Source organism: Anser cygnoides, chromosome 2, assembly GCF_040182565.1.
Source record: "Anser cygnoides isolate HZ-2024a breed goose chromosome 2, Taihu_goose_T2T_genome, whole genome shotgun sequence".
Taxonomy (NCBI): Eukaryota; Metazoa; Chordata; class Aves; order Anseriformes; family Anatidae; genus Anser; species Anser cygnoides.
In genome coordinates, this window is record NC_089874.1 from 6,334,994 (window position 1) to 6,349,880 (window position 14,887).

General features: G+C 40.1%; 1 protein-coding gene across 1 annotated transcript in view; it reads left to right on the top strand.

Moving 5' to 3' along the window:
- The window catches only part of LOC106036851 (sodium channel protein type 5 subunit alpha-like), a 193,531-nt gene that overhangs the window by 37,881 nt on the left and 140,763 nt on the right, over positions 1-14,887 (top strand). Inside the window, 2 exon segments of the mRNA XM_066991437.1 lie at positions 3,158-3,249; positions 11,750-11,980. Of these exon segments, the coding sequence (XP_066847538.1) occupies positions 3,158-3,249; positions 11,750-11,980 (323 nt within the window).

Consider the following 14,887-nt stretch of genomic DNA (forward strand, 5'->3'; position numbering starts at 1 on the left):
GGCAGGACAGAACAACCAGTGTCGCCAGCCCACTGTCCTGTACATTGGATGCTATAGTTGATGCAGGGAGTTGATCTCCAGGGCTCTGAATTCTTCATGACCTGGAGAGCTTCAGTGCATGGTTTCCCTGTATTCTAGAAAGAAGGAGGCTTTTGACAGTAAGGTAGAAATGAGCAGAGAAAAAAGGATAAAAAAGCAGCAACTTGCGTCCTTGACAGTGCATCTGCTCTACCTCATCTTCTCAGCTCAGGTAGAGGTTGGGTGTCACCCCCCAGCTCTGCAGAACTCCTCTGGGAGAATCTCAGTCGCTGTCACTGAAATCCAAGCCTGAGCAGTCAGTGCAGACAAGGTCTGGATATCCCTCAAATTATGCCCTGATTACCTCTGGAGGGTTGGCGCTTACAGAGCTGGATTAAGATATGCACAGACCTTGAGGTGGACTATTGCCCAATTCACCCCTGCAGGGAGGAACGAATATTTAGTGCCTGGACGTTATGAGATTACACCTCTTTTTTCTTTTCTGATTCTTCTCAACGTGAATGGCCAGTCAGGTCTCCGGCACTAGGAATCATGAAAATTTCCCTGAGACTTTTTTGACCTCGTTTTTTTGTTTCCAAGCTAAATTTCAATTTTCTGTCTAAATGATATTCCCTATCTTAATTAGAAGGTCCCTATAACAGGGTGGCCTGAGAAAAATAAAGCTCAACGTCAAATTATTGCAATGGTTGCAATGGCAACAGAAATGGCAACTGATCCTGTTTTTTCTTACTTTAAGGTATATTATATTAACAATTTTATAATAGAAAAGAAAGAATTTGAATTCTGGAACAGAAAAGAAGGAATTTATACTTATTATCTAGTTGCAAGCATTTTCATGAGTCCATAAGGAGCAGGGAAAGAGTTAAAAGTGACTGCAATATGATCGTCATATGTACAATGAAACCTGCTTCCCAAGTATGCAACCAGCAGATAGCACAAAGCATTGGATAATGGACTATTCTGATATGATTTATCCTTCATATAAATTCAATTTGCAAGTAATTTAAAGTAAGATTGATTATACAGGTAACTGCGATGTTGTTTTTGCTTGTAGCTAGTGGTATTTCTGTATCTGGAAACAAAAACAGCATGGGATGGAGAGCCTGATAAGGGGCCATGAGATTTAGATGGACCAAGGGTTTTGAGCTAACTGAAAATGTGATTGTTTCACTGGCGGATGTTACAGTGGAATGACCATCAGTTACTGTAGAGTTATTACAGAATTACTTCCTACCTCCTCTTTGGGGCAGAAATGGCACAGATTGGGTCACAGAGAGTAGCTTTTAATAGCATGCTAGAGATAAAGTGGTGCCACAGGTCTCCAGGGCTTTTCTCCCACCCTGTGTTAATGGAGAGCCATGGCTTGTGACCCTCTGTGGGACCATGGATGGCTTCAGGGGAATTTATGAAACTGCCCTGTTTAGATCACTGTTTCCTAAACAAGCGAGTACTTTCCAGAATGAGGAGGGAGAAGCTGCTCTAACTGTGTTGGAAAATGCCCTGCCAAAATTTTAAAGACAATAAGCAATTTCCTTGCTAAACAGAAAATGGAGTGGGAACTCCAGCTGCTTCTCACTTCCCATTACAGAGGTACTGAACTGCTGCAATTCCATCCAAGAAATGGACAAAATAAATACTAATTGACTATTGTGAACAAGCAGCAGTAGTATTTGTTTAATATGTTTGTGCATATAGTATTATTTTGTTTGTACGAATCTTTGGTCAGAAAAATCATATTCCCATCCTGTTGCTTCTCCCCAAATTATTTTTTCCACCCTTGCATGCTGCAGAAGAGTTTGGGAGAGAAGCACTGGGTAAACCTGGTGAGGAATTACCAGACAGGTAAATGCCAGACTCCCCCGTAAGATTATACAGAGGAGAAGCAATATTTCTCTTCCAGGCCATAACCTGGGTTAGCAGTTATGAAGAGGATGCTTTGTCCTCCCCCAGAGGCTTTTGCACAAAGCCCACTTAAGCAGGCTTTGTAAAATAGCCAGGTGAGTTTTATCCTTAACAAGTGAAAACAAATGCCTCGAAAAAGTAGAATATGTAAATGTAAATATTAATACAAAAGGGTCCAAGAGCTGTTTGGTTGAGAGATACAATGGTGATTTTGATTTTATTGCATACTGTCTGGGGGGAAATAATTTTGCAAAACAATGATAAACCCAAGCTCATGCTGTAACTGGCCCTCCTGGGAGCATTTTGCTTGGCTGTTCCACGGGTCTCCATGATGACCAAAATAGACACGTCAGTGAATAGCTGGGATTGCTATTTTAATCATAAATAGATTTTAGTAGGATTGCAATTATATTCATTCAAAAGCCATCTTCCAGCAGCCAAAGGGCATGGATTTGATGTATAAAACAAAATAAAGTTTTAAGCGTCTCTTGAAACCAACATCTGCTTTACCACATGGTACATTGTACAATAAATGACCCAGTGGAAATATTTGCACTGATACTTTCCCGTGTTGTCCTATATGTAGCTTGCAGACGCTATTATATGAAATTACTTGGGTATTTGAAGCTTTTATTTTTATTTTTAAGAGCAGCAAAACAATTCTTAATGTTTTCTATAATGTAAAGAATGTTTGTTAAAATACATGATGGAAAAATCTTTGTATTATTTGTTGCTGAACAGCACGATAACAAAGTTCATCCGGTAGTTTTAAAGAATTGATGCCTATTAGATAAGCTTAATAGTTCAAGAAACATTTGCAATAATGTATACTATGAAAAACCCAGGACATATGGCATCAAAGAGCAGCCTGAAAAGTGGATGCACCTCTCATTCGGATGCGTTAGCTCCTGCTATGTATGAATGCATTCTTCATTGAGACAAGTCTCATACTCTATTGTATAATTCCAAATAACTGTGACTTAATTCTACAGGTATGTAGGAGAATTTGTGAATGTAGGCAGTGTTTCACCTCTTCGGACTTTCAGGGTATTGAGAGCTTTAAAAACTATTTCAGTAATCCCAGGTAAGAAGCCCTGATCCTTACATTTTGGCTCTCAGCTACAAGTGATTCTTTCTCTGTCTCTCTTTGTCCCCTTGACTGTTGTTTTCTGCTGGTGTTTTGTCATTGTCTGTGTGTGACTTTCCCTTGTTACAGATACATAACTGAATTTGTGGACCTGGGCAATGTCTCAGCCTTGCGAACGTTCAGAGTACTGCGGGCGCTGAAAACAATCTCAGTCATTTCAGGTGAAAACCAGGTTAAACACTCCGGCTGCAGTTAAAGCCTACATGCCATTTCCAGTAGTAAACGCAGTAAATACGAGTGACTTAACCATAGATACTGATCAGGAAATGGAGGAATGTAGGGAATGTGACCTGTCAATAGAATACCTTTGTCTGATGTACTTCCCAATACCATTTTTGTGGGCAGGAAGAATTAGAGTGCTTCCAAAAGTACAGACTTCACTAAAACGAGTGCTGCTGTAAGAACTGCTGTATGCAGTGGCTCGTGAATCACAGACACAAAGTGCTCATTCATGAACCATATGAGAATGACAACAAAACTCTTTTAAAGTGTTCAGATATTGATTTTAAAAATGGAAGGTTAATGACCTCAAGATGCGTATTTGTGTTTAAGAGCACATCGATAGAGGAATCTAAATCTGTGCTATGAGCTGAGGTTTCAAGACTGCAAGCACAGATAGCCCAATTTGTTCTGTTGTTTATCCATTTGCATGTGATAGAAACGGTGTTTAAATTTCAGACCTTGAATAGATCAGAAAAAAATCCATCATTGATTTTGGCAGATTCAGATTTTCACCAAATCACATTTTCTTACGTTTTAAAGACTATGATTCCAACCCCCCACTCCTTGCTGAAGAAGAAATAAGAGTGTTTTCGTACAGGTCAGGTAGTGAAAGAAGCTTTTTTTCACAGCTTGTGATCTGTTTTATTTCTGTTTCTTAAAATAATAAGTAATTCTTTTTGTTTAGTAATTTATGCAGATATGAGTCCACTTAGGACTAACTGTATGACAATAAATTCTTGCCAAGCATTATCTATGGACAGGTCTCATTCAGCCTCAGTGTTTAACATCTCCAACCTGCATGGCAAGGTAGAGAAGATAGCAAAAACCGTGCATGGTAGATCCTATTGGTGATAATCCTGAACAGATGTTGGCAATTACATGTCAAAAATATTCATAACATTGAGAAAATTGCTCAGATTCTCACGTACAGCTCTTTAAAGTTAGAAAGGTTTTGCCATCCACCATAGTATTCACATCTGCATTAAAACATAAATCTAAACGAATGCCACGGCATAAACTTTTAGGGGCTTGTATTACAACTAATTACCAACATTCACAGGAGGTATAAACTGTAAATGGAAATTCTGGAATTAAGAGATTAAGGAAACATATATAAGAGTCCAGGGTTTACTCCATCATTCCAACGTTAAAATATTGAAATCAGTGAAATTATTGAAAAATCAAGCTACTTTTCATTGAAAGTGCATGAAAGTCAAAATATAGCTTTAAAGAATGAATATATTAGGTCTTAAATACTTAATTATTAGGTCTAGTGTTTCCTGAAATTGATTCCTGTCTTAATTCTTGTCTGTAATTTTAAAAGGAAAAAATTAGCAGAGAGGTTTTGTAAAGTTTCTTTAACTGGATTTCCACTGTGAAAGTGTTTTTGCTTAGGAAAGCTTTAGCTGAACAGCAAGTTGAGCAGTTTTACAGATCATGTGGAATGGTAGTGGCTAATCAGAAAGAAAAGGAGAGTTTCCTAGCTTCCTTTGCTAGTGATTTGAAGGCTAACTTGGAGGGACAGACATCTCCAGGGGACACTTTTCATTTTTCATTGTGTCTTGATCTTGTGCTTTTTCAGATTAAGGCCTGCCAATTTTGCTGAGTTATATATATAGTGATTTTCTGTTGTTCTGTATTTTGTTTTACATAGAGTGATAAATTGTGTCTGTTTTTCGGTGAAAAAAAGAGGAGTGTAGAGATTCAAAAAAGTTTATTTTGAAATTCACCAAGCACTTCAGTGATACTGAGTACTAAGTTGTTCCATTTGTTGGTTAAAGAAAAAAAAATAAAAAAGATGAGGAGTATTATTTATTAGAGTGGTACATAGTAACTCACATTCCCTTTTATTTTTTCTTTCTGCCTATTTGATTAGTCTTTTGATAACTGCATTTTTAGATACTAGTAACTGAATTATTTGCTGACATAACTGCATTAAGATATGCAAATAAAATATCTGGCCCTTAAATTTTATTGTCAAGATTACCTGTGCCCTGAGAATGTTTTAACTCCAGATGCAGGGAGCTACAAATTGCTAATGATGACTTAGCTGTCTGTAAAATGCAGCTGTACTTTTTTGTTTGTTTGTTTTTTAATTTAACAGATAATTTCAGAGGAATCAGTTCATTTATTTCCATTAGGCATATATTTAAAAAGAAACATTGGGCATGATACGAGCCTCCATGAGAGCTGGGGATCTGGAGCCCCAGGACTAGACCTATTAGAACGAGTCCAGAGGACAGACACAAAGATGATCAAGGGGCTGGAGCACCTCTGCTGTGGAGCCAGGCTGAGGGAGTTGGGGTTGTTCAGCCTGGAGAGGAGAAGGCCTCGGGAAGACCTCACAGCGGCCTGCCAGGGCCTAGAGGGGGCTGCAGGAGAGCTGGGGAGGGACTCTTGGTCAGTAGTGACAGGTGTAGTGACAGGACAGGGGGGAATGGCTTTAAACTAAAAGAGGGTGGGTTTAGATTACATGTAAGGAGTAAATTCTTTCCAATGAGGGTGGTGAAACACTGGCACAGGTTGCCCAGAGAAGTTGTGGATGCTCCATCCCTAGAAGTGTTCAAGGCCAGGCTGGATGGGGCTTTGAGCAATCTGATTTAGTGGGAGGGGTCCCTGCCCATGGCAGGGGTGTGGTACCAGATGGTCCTTAAGGTCCCTTCCAACCCAAACTATTCTATGGCGCTGTGTTTACTTGGAGATCAATCTGAGTTTTTAATGATAACATAGGCTCATGCTGGGATGAAATATTGTTCTACAACAGGCTTAACAAGGAAGAGATGATGAACACTAATATTTTCCATGAGATTTTGGGGTTCAACCTCTAGAGAGAACAGAAAAAAGGTTATTTTTTTTCTATCTTTTATATCTTAGGAAAAGAGCACTGTAATGTGCTCTCCTTTGCAAATATCTAAGCCTTTCCTCAATAAAATTGATCACGCTTCTCTATCAAGTAGTTATGTTTGTACAAACGTACTTGGGCTCAGCATGCTCGATGAAATTGCTTACTGAAAGTAACAGTCCAAGTCCTCCACGGTGTAAGGCTTCTGTCCAGCAAAGCACTTAGAGGCTGGTTTTCAAAGGCATTCCACTTCACTTGAAATCAATGAGTTTCACTATTGACTCCAGAGGGAGTCAGTAAAACTAACAATTAGTGCTTTTAAAAATCTCACCTACCTCTAATGCTTTGCTCTAAATGCGCAAGCAGGCACAGGGACGTTTAGGGGATGTGGACTCATAGGACTCAAAAAGATCTCCTGAACTCTTGGAGTCCGTTCCCTTGCCCTAGCCTGTGTTTATGCAACTCATGATCTTCCCGAAAAGTCTAGCACCTCACTACCTTTACGTTTGCTCTGGGAGGAGGGTTTCAGATCCAGATTCAGCAACCCCAATGTTAGCATCTAGCAGTAAAGCTGTGTGCTTCCTGCTCGGTGGAGTTCTGGGGCTACATCTCTGGGGCTTGCTGTCATGCTGGCACCTCCTGTGGGTCCTGTCTCTGAATCCAGACCCACTTCCAGCCTCCTCCTCTCTTGGTACATTATCAGCTCATCATTTTTAACCCTACAGCCATTGTGTAAGACGTCGGGTCAGTGCCTGTAAAAGCCTTTAACATGCCCGAAGACCTTCATGGATCCCCTCAATTTCCCCTTTCCTGCACTAAGCACACACATTTCGTTTTGTTTTCCAGTTTCCTAAGATATCAGGGAAAACAAGCTTCCTACAGTAGCTGGGTATCTGTTTATCTAGACTCATTAAAGAAAATGTTTTTAATTTCTTCATACATCCCTTATGTTCAGGTTCTTAGAAATAGTGAACATTCGCTGCATGGGAGCATAAAACCTTTAACTCTCAGTGATTTTATTTATTAATTAGCATCTTGCACATTGCCATGGCAACTGGATTCATTCGTTTTCATCCTAGATAGGAACCTTGATCAGCTTGTAGGACAACCCACTGATGTTACTCATTTGTCTCCCGTCACCGGTGTACCCAAATCCCAGAGTACTCAACAGGAACCTTTCCTGTGACTACAGAGGACTCTAATTATAATTTATCTGCAAGGAAATCACCAATGTTTTTGTAATAACTAAGAAATGAGGTAATTTAAAGCCTTCAGGTACACCCTTCTATGCCCCAGCATCAAGAGCTTGCAAAATGCAGGCCATGGTCATCTTCAGGATTTTGTGAAGTACCCGTATCCAGAGAAGCTCTGCTGCTCTTTCTAGAACAAGTGTGCACATCACGAACATTTCACATCAAATGACAGGATACAGGCGAAAGGTGACCTCATAGAAAATTGGGCCAAGGCACTTCGGGGCCTGATCCAGCTCCCGTTTAAGTTAGTGTGAGTCTAAAGGCTATAAATAGTGCCGTGAATGTTATCCAGTACTTTACTGATAGCCAGAACAAAGCTTGGAGTGCAAGAATTAAGGCTGTGTGGAGGAGAGTGTTGTTCACTGCTTGAATCTCGCTGAAGTCCCCCTGCAGAAGGACAAATTTCATCCTTATGATGGGTAAATCACTTCACTCAAGAAGTAGGTATCTCAGAGGTGAAAAATTTGCATGTTCCTTGCAGACTGGCCTGACAGTCACATTTTCGTGCAAAGATGGTCTACAGAAATGCTGACAACCATTCAGGTTTGCCAACGTGGTATTAAAGTCTTTGCTGCTGTCAATGGCTAATGACAAAATATGTTCATCATGACTTGCGACAAAATATGTTCATAGAGAGTGAAATCTCCTCTCCCTACATGCACATGACTCATGCAGACATGGTCAAGGTACATACACATCTCCTGGTGCAAGTCACACTCTCTGGTTCCGTTTTTGCCTTTTTTCCCTACTGGTTTCCAAACTGTGCATGGAAGTGTCTGATGTTCTGTAGGTGATTGCCAACATCTGGTATGGATGTCATACTGAATTATGCTAATACTCTCACATCTCAAAGGAGGAATGGATGGTGCTGTGGGATCTTGCCATTTCTCATTGTTTGGTGTTGCTTGCATTTTCTATGGTTTCTGATTTGCATTTGAATACTGATTATTTGATTAACCTCTGAATGTGTTAATTTCTACCAGTATTAACAGGAATGTTTGGGCCAAATCCTTCTTGCTTTCTGCAGATTTCAGGCTGCCTGTACAGCCCTCATTCCACTGATTTTGGATGCTCTGGTGTTACTCATGTCACGCAAGCAGGATTTGGCCCAGAAGTGTGGAAAGAATTCAGTGATTCAGGAGACCACTGTACCGATTATTCCATAAAGAGTAATCCACAGCGCCATACTCATTAACAGGTGTAGACGTTACTCAGCTTTGGATCAGCTCCTCAGTTTCTGCTGCATGCTGCCTGTTGGTGTTTGACTTGCAAGAATTAAATAAATGCCTTTAATGCCCCATAAATAGAATCTTCTATTAAGCTATATTGCAATGCTCTCATTGGCACTATTTCAAAGGAGGATTATTTATCTAGAAGATTTAACAGTGCTCTAATTTGAATACATCTAGCATTGCTTTTACAAAACACGGGGATTGATTCAGAGAAATGCAGAGCACCTGCAAGAGGTTCTGGGTGTCCTTACTTCCCCTTAGCCCTTCCATTTACCAGGCACAGAAAGTTTAAATGAATGGTGATTTAAACACTTTGCTTAGCAGTGAATTGTGCCAAGCCACTCAATGGATGCTACTTAACTTTCTGGGCAAATTTTCTTTTTAAAGGGTAAGAAAATAACATAGTTAGATTGTAAGTATACAACTCCTGAAATGATTTTCCTGGACAGCTGCAACAAAGTTCCAGAAGGCAGAGTACAAGTTATTTTTAAGTGGTCTTTAATTACAGTAATTGTATTAATAAAGCATTATTTTCTTAGACTGTTCAGAAGTCTATATTCTATCAAAAAAAAAAAAAAGAAAAAAAGAAGGTAAAGCAGAAAGCCCTCTCATAAAGAAATTATTTGATACTTGCAAGGAATGAACTTATAAATCTAACAGCATAGAGTTACTCTTCTATTTAAAACCCCAGTAGGTAAACTGAGAAAAACACATTTCATGAAATGACCTTGGAATTAACAGTACTGGGGCCTGAATTTGAAAACAGGTAGTCTTTTCTGGTGACTAGGATTTTGTTGGTCATGCTTCCTAATGTTATCCCTGTTTACATTAGGAATCCCATTGTCCTTGCTCATGTGAGTAAGATTAATTAGTGTATGTAAGCAATACAAATGCAGTCTCCAAGCTTGTATTTGTGTCAAACAAACAAATGAATGTGCTGCAGTGATTTCACAGGGGGTACTGAAGTAAAATAATTTGTGGTTTGGCTGTTTTCCCTTCTTTAAAATTCGGTTTGCATTTGGATTTCCCAAGTTTCCCTGGCTTCAGGGAAGAAACATCTGTGCATTCAAAAGGCAGCCTATGATAAGTATGACTGAGAAAAAATCAGAATATTAGATGAAGAATAAAAAAAAAACCAAACTATTGTATTTATAAATCACATTCCTCTTTCCCTACCCCATTACTTTTTTAAGACCAGGCTTTACAGGACCTGAGGAAGTCCTTCAGAATAGGGCTACAACTAAAACCAATTTCACTTCAGGTATAAAGTTTACCCAAGACTAGATTATCAGAAAAGCTATGCTTTTCATTTAGGCATCAAAATTGGTAATCAAATCTATTAGCAAACTGAAAAAGTTCAAAGCTAAGCTTTATCTAGATACCTGAATAGAAGTCACCTCATTTTCAAAATCTGTTTCTGATGAGGAACGCAGATCCCAAGACTATCCAGCTTTTATGTTATGTTTGTACTACAATATTTTTTTGGCTTATTCTTGTGTATAAGAGGAAAATTTATGGCCTCTTCCTTTTTACTGTGCCAAAAAAATAGCTTTGAAGAGGCAAACAGAATATTTAGTGAAGAAAGAGGGCTACTCCACCTGAGGGTTCAGTATCATTTGGTTGGAAGGCCATTTTATCATAATTAATATAATTCACAGGTTAACCTAATGGCAATACTGCTATACAGCACTGAAAGTTTTAGTCTGCTAGGACCTTGGTGCTATTCTAGCAGCTCATCCTCCTTTAAGGAGCTATGATTTCCCCCTTACTTTATCTACAGAATTTTAAGCAAGACCAAAAGCCTATTTTGCCTTCCTACACATCCTCAAGTACATTTTTTACATTATTTTAAATTATAAAGCACTAACTCAACCTTCGATGCTGCCAAACTCTTGGGGTGGAATTCCAGGGAGCTGAGATTTAATGTGTATGTTCATATTCAGTGAGCAAATCAGCATGCTTCTGAGTATTTCCCAGGAGAATTCCTCCTGTTTCCTTTTTGCATTTTCTATTTTTCCATTTAACTCAATTTCTCTTACTGTTGCCATACTGGTGACACTGATTATCAGAAACACTGATTAATACTTATTGAATATTACATATAAGCAGTGAAGAAACAACAAAATTGCTACCATTGTGCAGTTGATATTAATGTCCAACTAAAAGATACAAGATTTAGAAGAACAGTCTATTTAAAAAAGAGTGGGTTATGTCATATTCATGTAATGTTCAACTAGCTCAAATATTGCTAAACCCTTCAAGAACACTTCAAAAGCAAGCGGTATCTTTTGGGAAAACAGTATAATTATTTATATCTATATACTTACAGAATAATAATCTGAATCTAGTGTTATGGGGTGAAATAACACAAGAGCCAGTTTGCGTTACCCAGGCCTTTGGTGTTTATAATAAGATGATTTATCTACATTGGCAATATATTATAAAATGATTAACTTTACCCAGGTATTGTTGGAGCCTTGGGTTGTTTTACTCAAATAGTTTCCATTGGGTTTATGTGATTGCCCATATTATTTGGTTTACTTCTAATCCCAAATTCTGCTTGTTTTAAGCATATGAATTGAAGGCAGAGGAATTATTCACATGAGGACAGTGAGCAGAATTTGGCACTAAAAATGTAAAATAATCAGGCAATATATAACATTTTCATAGCTCTTCATCTGTTTATGTGAGGGATAAAGTTATCAATCACCTGAGTGATTTAAAATCAATTCACATTCTCAAAAGTCAATGGGATTTAGGCTTTACAGCCTTTACTGCAGCTCCATGAAAATGTAAAAGACTTTCTGTATTTTCTTTTATCCATGACTAGTTTTTGTTTTTGTTTCTCACTGTTCCTTCATCCAGTTATTTCCTTCTATTTTTGAATGAGTGTTTTTGTAACATTAACACCAAGAGTTTTGTCCAGATAAAAGTAGGCCAAACTAAATGTTCATAGTGATCACTTGTCTCCTGTTTCTGCCGTCAAATTACAAACATGTAGTAGAAACACTTCCAATTTTCCCTTCCATGCAGATTTTCATCATAAAACATAGCTATCTGCACATGTGTTTCAGCCTCTCAACCTATAAACTCTTGGCTTTTATCTCCCTAGGACTGAAGACCATTGTAGGTGCACTTATCCAGTCTGTTAAGAAACTTGCTGATGTGATGATCCTGACCGTTTTCTGCTTGAGTGTCTTTGCCCTCATAGGCCTCCAGCTCTTTATGGGCAACTTGCGACACAAGTGTGTCAGGGACTACACCATGTTTAACTTCACCAATGGCACATTGTACTTGGATGGTAGGACGTGGAACAGCTCAGAGGAATTTCTTAATGATCCAGGTAAATACTTTTCTTTACTCTGTTATCCGTTTTATTTATTTATTATCATATTGATCAAAAATGATATGTGAATTCATACTGCAAATGCAGTGTCATGTGTCTACTGCCTCTTCACAAAGTTGACGTGGTTTGGAAAGATCTAGGTAGAATTTTCTGTTGTATATTCACAATTCATGCTGAAAGTTTTTTAGTGCTTTCCTGATGCAGACTAAATGCTTGGTCACATCACTGGTGATTTTCACAGTTTTAGGGTGTCTCATGACTTTTTTCTTAAAGCTTCCTTTCTGGAATCAGGTGATCAAGTGGAAATTTCAGCTGTGTGTGGGGGGGTCTATTTTACATGCTGTTCCTTTAAGACAATTTATAGCACTAACATTTTCTGGCAAAACTTGAAAATTTGAACTAAAAGTCTTAAAAATCAAAAAGCAAAGCAGAGCAATTCAGTATTTATTACACTGAAAAATCCCAGGAGCATTATTTTACGGAAATCTCATGCTATTAGGGCCTGAACTCATTATATGGTTTGGACCATCCTGCAGTATCTGGTGCTCTGATGTTTATTATCAAAAGGCTTGTTTTCTAGGCCAAAGCAATTTTTAATACTCTACAGTCTGCTAGACTTTGAATTACAATGAAATAGGTTCACTGAACTCATTTATTAACATTTTAAAAAAAGGTGTTTCATGTAAATAAACTTCAGAATGTAAACAAGGAGCCCAGCTATTAGCTGGGCCTGCACCAAGACCCTCTGAGACACCAGCGAGTCCCCAGTGACTGCAGTGGACATTGGCTCACATCTGAGAAAATTCGGTGATGCTTCTGAGAGAAGGAAGCAAACAGACAAATATGCCTTGCAAGGAGCTTGTGAGCAGTGACCTTTGGTATTTTATTTATTTTGAGAAGACTGAAACACATAGTCAACTTGCTAACTAGAAATGTGGTTGGCAGGAAGTAACACGGAGTCATGGGGTCCCTCTGCTCTGGCCGTACGGGCTCTACAGTCATCATTTCTCACCCCTAAGTCAGGTTCAGGGCAGTTGTCTGGCTTGATCCAGGGCTCTGTTGAACTGGCACAAGGTTGTCTCCAACCCAGCCTTGCTTCTCAGAATTGTATGGCTCTTCAACTATGTTATGTGGTTCAGGGACTGAGCCAAGGGCAGTCCTGTCATTCCACATGGGTGACTTCTGGCCTTTCTGCTCAGTTCCTTTCCCTGCATTCTAAGCAGCCTTGGAAGGAGTGGTGTTAGTAAGCTTTAATTCAAAGAATAAAAAGCTATTGGTATTGTTAATGCATAATGTGCTTAATAAAGCATTAAGGAAGGGCATATGCAATACTCTGGCTAAATGAGGGCCATCTTCAGGGCTGACCTTGGTTGTCAGGTTGTGTCCCCTCAATGTCCCTTCCAGCAGCTGAAAGGAGAAAGAGCTGTGTGCCAGAGCAACTAAACCACACTGGACCTATGCTGGCTGGTAATGAGTCTGCTGACATGTTTTCCCACCCATGCTCTCCACGCTTCCAGCTTGTGGCATGAGAAAGATACGGAGGTGGTCGGTGGCAGCCAACATGGCTTCATTAAGGGTAGATCATGCCTGACAAATCTGGTGGCCTTCTACAATGGGGTTACAGCATTGGTGGAGAGGGGAAGAGTGACTAATATGATCTATCTAGACTTGTGCAAAGCATTTGACGCTGTTCCCCATGATATCCTTGTCTCTAAATTAGAGAGACGTGGATTTGATGGATGGAGCCCTCGGTGCATAAGGAACTGGCTGGATGGTTGCACTGAAAGAGTTGCAGTCAACAGCATAATGTCCAGGTAGAGATCAGTAAAAAGTGATGTTCCTCAGGGGTCAGTACTGGGACCAGCACTATTTAACATCTTTGTTGGTGACATGTATAGTGAAATTGAGTGCACTCTCAGCCAGTTTGCTGATGACGCCAAGCTGTGTGGTGCGGTTGTCACGCTGGAGGGAAGGGGTGCTGGCCAGAGGGACCTGGACAGGCCTGAGAGGTGGGCCTGTGCGAACATCATGAGGTTCAACAAGGCCAAGTGCAAGGTCCTGCATCTGGGCTGGGTCCAGAGCACCCCTTCTACAGAGACAGTCTGAGGGAGCTGGGGTTGTTCAGCCTGGAGAAGAGAAGGCTCCGGGGAGACCTCACAGCGGCCTGCCAGGGCCTAAAGGGGGCTGCAGGAGAGCTGGGGAGGGACTCTTGTGTCAGGGGTGTAGGGATAGGACAAGGGGAAATGGCTTTAAACTAAAAGAGGGTGTGATTTAGATTAGATATGAGGAAGAAATTCTTCACTCAGAGGGCAGTGAGGCCCTGTCCCAGGCTGCCCAGAGGAGCTGTGGCTGCCCCATCCCTGGCAGTGCCCAAGGCCAGGCTGGATGGGGCTGGGGGCAGCCTGGGCTGGTGGGAGGGGTCCCTGCCCATGGCAGGGGGTTGGGATTAGATGGGCTTTAAGGTTCCTCCCAACCCAAACCATTCGATGATTCTCTGCGACTCTGGTGTATTAAGGCACCTCATGGGTCCTACACCCACAGGTAACTGGCATCTGTGTGAGGTGATTCTCTCCCTCTCTCATAAACGTCTCAAGAGACAAAAGAGTTGATGGCTGGAATTTTAAAACCCTGTAATAAAGGTGAAGGAATGACATTGGAACTGTGAAGATACTATGGTTCTTTGGGAGTGGAAGTAGGGTAAATGCACCACTGGTAGTCTCTATAAAAAATATAGTTACTGTCAAGGCCAGCTGCAGCATTGCTTTAAATGGAAGGAATTGCACAGCTGCTGCAGCATGCCATGGGCAAGTTTATTTGTGTGGGTCTGATATGGGGAAGGGGAGAGACACTCATGTAAATCCATTTGGTAAATCCAGCAATGGGTAATATGGTCAGAAACTATAC